We start from the raw sequence: 5,466 nt of genomic DNA, 5'->3' as shown, positions 1-5,466 counted from the left end.
AAAAAAAAAAAAAAAAACACCGCGAAAATTTGAAACACCGAAAAGAACCAGCTTTACAGTGTAGTCCCATGTAAATCCTGTCTGGTCAAAATATTGATGTTTTATTAAAAGTATATTTAAGTAACTGTCACCAGTATGTTGGTGATTAATCATGAGAGTTGTTCAGATTAATTCTATTGATTCTACAAAAGCCGGACTGAGTAAGATAATATGGCGGCCTGCCAGACTCAGACTCAGGATATACGCGTGTGCTTCTTTTGAAATCAAAAGTTGTAAATGATGAAATTTTTTGAATTTTTGGATTCTCCACCTTGATATTAACATTTTGTTTGAATTATTGCGGTGCTTTAGTTTGCCATTTTAGGCGCTTGGTATTACTGACGGGTCCTAGAACGACACAACAGTTGTATGAAGCAGCCTAATTAATTTTGGTTCTACTGTATCTAATATAGTTCTCCATATGTTCTGACAGGTGCTGATATATTGTGTGACTTTTGTACAATCAATTTACCATTAACATAGTTATAACTCACAAGATGACTGGTATTATACAGTGATATGTAAACAACATGATGTATTCCGTTGTTTACTGTATTATACAGTGGTATGTAAGCAACATGATATATTCCGTTGTTTACTGTATTATACAAAAGTATGTAAACAACATGATATATTACGTTGTTTCCTGTATTATACAGTGGTATGTAAACAACATGATATATTCCGTTGTTTACTGTATTATAAAGTGGTATGTAAACAACATGAAATATTCCGTTGTTTACTGTATTATACAGAGTTATGTAAACAACATGATATATTCCGTTGTTTACTGTATTATACAGTGGTATGTAAGCAACATGATATATTCCGTTGTTTACTGTATCATACAGTGGTATGTAAACAACATGATGTATTAAGTTGTTTCCTGTATAATACAGTGGTATGTAAACAACATGATATATCTAGTTGTTTACTGTATTATACAGTGGTATGTAAACAACATGATATATCCCGTTGTTTACTGTATTATACAGTGGTATGTAAACAACATGATATATTCCTTTATTTCCTGTATTATACAGTGGTATGTAAACAACATGATATATTCCGTTGTTTCCTGTATTATACAGTGGTATGTAAACAACATGTTATATTCCGTTGTTTCCTGTATTATACAGTGGTATGTAAACAACATGATATATCCCGTTGTTTCCTGTATTATACAGTGGTATGTAAACAACATGATATATCCCGTTGTTTTCTGTATTATACAGTGATATGTAAACAACATGATATATTACGTTGTTTCCTGTATTATACTGTGGTATGTAAACAACATGATATATTACGTTGTTTCCTGTATAATACAGCGGTATGTAAACAACATGATATATTACGTTGTTTCCTGTATAATACAGTGGTATGTAAACAACATTATATATTCCTTTATTTCCTGTATTATACAGTGGTATGTAAACAATATGATATATTCGGTTGTTTAATCTATTATACAGTGGTATGTAAACAACATGATATATTACGTTGTTTCCTGTATAATACAGTGGTATGTAAACAACATTATATATTCCTTTATTTCCTGTATAATACAGTGGTATGTAAACAACATGATATATCTAGTTGTTTAATGTATTATACAGTGGTATGTAAACAACATGATATATTCGGTTGTTTCCTGTATAATACAGCGGTATGTAAACAACATGATATATTACGTTGTTTCCTGTATTATACTGTGGTATGTAAACAACATGATATATCCCGTTGTTTTCTGTATTATACAGTGGTATGTAAACAACATGATATATTCCGTTGTTTAATGTATTATACAGTGGTATGTAAACAACATGATATATTCGGTTGTTTCCTGTATTATACAGTGGTATGTAAACAACATGATATATTCCGTTGTTTAATGTATTATACAGTGGTATGTAAACAACATGATATATCCCGTTGTTTCCTGTATTATACAGTGGTATGTAAACAACATGATATATCCCGTTGTTTTCTGTATTATACAGTGGTATGTAAACAACATGATATATCCCGTTGTTTCCTGTATTATACAGTGGTATGTAAACAACATGATATATTACGTTGTTTCCTGTATAATACAGTGGTATGTAAACAACATGATATATTCGGTTGTTTCCTGTATTATACAGTGGTATGTAAACAACATGATATATCCCGTTGTTTAATGTATTATACAGTGGTATGTAAACAACATGATATATTACGTTGTTTCCTGTATTATACTGTGTTATGTAAACAACATGATATATTACGTTGTTTCATGTATCATACAGTGGTATGTAAACAACATTATATATCCCGTTGTTTCCTGTATCATACAGTGGTATTTAAACAACATGATATATTACGTTGTTTTCTGTATTATACAGTGGTATGTAAACAACATGATATATTCGGTTGTTTCCTGTATAATACAGCGGTATGTAAACAACATGATATATCCCGTTGTTTACTATATGATACAGTGGTATGTAAACAACATGATATATTACGTTGTTTCCTGTATTATACTGTGGTATGTAAACAACATTATATATCCCGTTGTTTCCTGTATCATACAGTGGTATTTAAACAACATGATACATTACGTTGTTTTCTGTATTATACAGTCCAATATGATTATAAAACTATAACTGAGGGATTCCTTTTTGTGTTTTATCTATTCCATGCGTTTTGTTTTGTTATTTCAGACAATGGTATTTACCAGTATACAATCTTTTTTTACAGTAAGTGTGGAAATGGGTATGACACTGGTCGAACCATATAAGGCAGAGTACAATGACAGCAACTCGCCAGAATTCCAAAACTTCCAAAATGATTTCTGTGAACAGGTAAGCGATAATTAATACGCTCTTTGTTAAATAGTCGCCGAATTTCGTTTTCTGAAAGTGTGTCGGTGTCGATGGATTGATAGGGACGTGAGATCTTCATGTTTACGTTTATAAATGTTGACATTTCCAATGTGATGTTCTATATGAAATGTTGGTAATATATCGAAATTCTAGCATATATTTTATTATTTACAACACCATTTATACTTTGATTATGTGTCTTTTGTCACTATGCATATCACTATCGTATCCAGAAAATGCATTAACACTACACTATAAGTGTAGAATCAGGCGACACGATGTAGTGAGAACAGCCATTCTTTTTTTAAGATCGAAACATAATAGTTTGATATACATGTGTATATTCTGAGTTAGTTATAGGGACTATATATAGGGACTATAAATTATATACGGAGGTTTATATATAGGGACTATATATAGGGACTATAAATTATATAGGGAGGTAAATATATAGAGACTATAAATTATATAGGGAGGTAAATATATAGGGACTATAAATTATATACGGAGGTAAATATATTGGGACTATAGGGACTATATATGGGGACTATATGTCGGAATTATAAACTATATACGGAGGTAAATATATAGGGACTATATATAGGGGCTATAAATTATATAGGGAGGTAAATATGTAGGGGCTATAAATTATATACAGAGGTGAATATATAGGGACTATATATAGGGACTATAAACTATATACGGAGGTTTATATATAGGGACTATATATAGGGACTATAAATTATATAGGGTTGTAAATATATAGGGACTATATATAGGGACTATTAACTATGTACGGAGGTTTATATATAGGGACTATATGTCGGGACTATAAATTATATACAGAAGTAAATATATAGGGACTATATGTCGGGACTATAAGCTATATCAGGAGGTACATTCCCTATTACTAAATTCAATATCTGATAGATACTTCATTAAATGCGTTATTATGTTATTGCTTACAAGATAAATACAAATAAATCATTGTTATGTAGAAATTCCCTATCGCATGTATGTATCTTGGATCAGGTACGGCAGACATACACGGCAGCTGACAGCGTTTTCAAGGAGCAGTATTCAGGCTGTATAATCACCGGACTGACGTAAGTCATTGGTTAAATATACCGAAACCGAAAGTAAGTAAAATGTCCAGTGTCGACTTTCCTATACTGATGTCTGGTGCCATCGAACTACATGTAATAGATTATAATGAAAGTCAGTTGAATTAGATGTTAATATATTGTGTTGTATTATATGTTTATAAATTGTGTTCTATTATATGTTTATATATTGTGCTGTATAAGTATGTTTTGAACGGATATATAGATAGATGTTAATATATTGTGTTGTATAAGATTGTTATGAACGAAATCAAATACAATATACTAGCTTTACTATTCAAGTGGATGCAGTTTAATATCGATGTTATGGCCTACTTATAACGTTATATATCATGTGGTATTTCTGTACAGCGAGGGAAGTGTGATAGTCCGGTTTAGACTTCTGTTTGCTGTTGTGGCCATAACGGATGGACAGACATACCTGTTCAACCTCAGATCTGTTATAACTGTGACCACAACACATCCAGACCGAGGCAGATTTGGAACATATACCGTAGTGATCTCTTCCCTGATTGTAATAAGCGTTGATGGAATCACAACTACTACTCCAACAACTACAACTCCTACGACTACAACCAGCATTCCCACGACCACAACCACAACTCCAACAACTACAACCACCACTGCTTCAACTATAACTCCTACGACTACAACCAGCATTCCTACAACCACCACTCCAACAACTACAACCACTACTGCTACATCTACAACCACTCCTACAACAACCACATTTCCTATAACTTCAACCACCACTCCAACAATTACAACAACCACTCCTACAACTACAGCCACCACTCCTATAACTACAATAACAACTTCTACAACTACAACCTCCATTCCTACTACAACAACCACCATTCCTACAAATACAACCACCATTCCTACAAATACAAGAACCACTCCTACAACTACAACCACCATTCCTACAAATACAACAACCACTCCTACAAATACAAGAACCACTCCTACAACTACAACCACCATTCCTACAAATACAACAACCACTCCTACAAATACAAGAACCACTCCTAAAACCACAACAACTACTCCTACAACTACAACAACCACTCCTACAACTACAACAATCACTCCTACAACCACAACAACTACTCCTACAACTACAACAACTACTCCTACAACTACAACAACCACTCCTACAACCACAACAACTACTCCTACAACTACAACAACCACTCCTACAACTACTACAACAACTCCTACAACTACAACAACCACTCCTACTACAACTACAACAACTCCTACAACTACAACAACCACTCCACACCTCCCAACAACTCTCCTACAACTACAACACCATTTCCTACAACTACAACAACCAAACCCCTACAACTCCCAACAACCCTCCTCCAACTACAACAAACCATCCTACAACTACAACACCTCCTACAACACAACAACCACCCACACGACAA

At 33.2% G+C, this 5,466-nt stretch overlaps 1 protein-coding gene across 1 annotated transcript; it reads left to right on the top strand.

The window, feature by feature from the left end:
* Window positions 1-2,795: 2,795 nt before the first annotated feature.
* On the top strand, window positions 2,796-5,105 carry LOC117342658 (cell wall protein DAN4-like; the record flags this gene model as incomplete). Its single annotated transcript, XM_033904857.1, has 3 exons — window positions 2,796-2,888; window positions 3,942-4,015; window positions 4,385-5,105. Coding segments are annotated over exons 1-3 (888 nt in total), but the record flags the coding sequence as incomplete, so codon positions are not given.
* Between the last annotated feature and the right edge of the window lie 361 nt (window positions 5,106-5,466).

Source organism: Pecten maximus, chromosome 14 (assembly GCF_902652985.1).
Source record: "Pecten maximus chromosome 14, xPecMax1.1, whole genome shotgun sequence".
NCBI lineage: Eukaryota > Metazoa > Mollusca > Bivalvia > Pectinida > Pectinidae > Pecten > Pecten maximus.
Note: the sequence above shows the minus strand (reverse complement) of the source record. Positions and strands in the feature narration are given on the sequence as shown.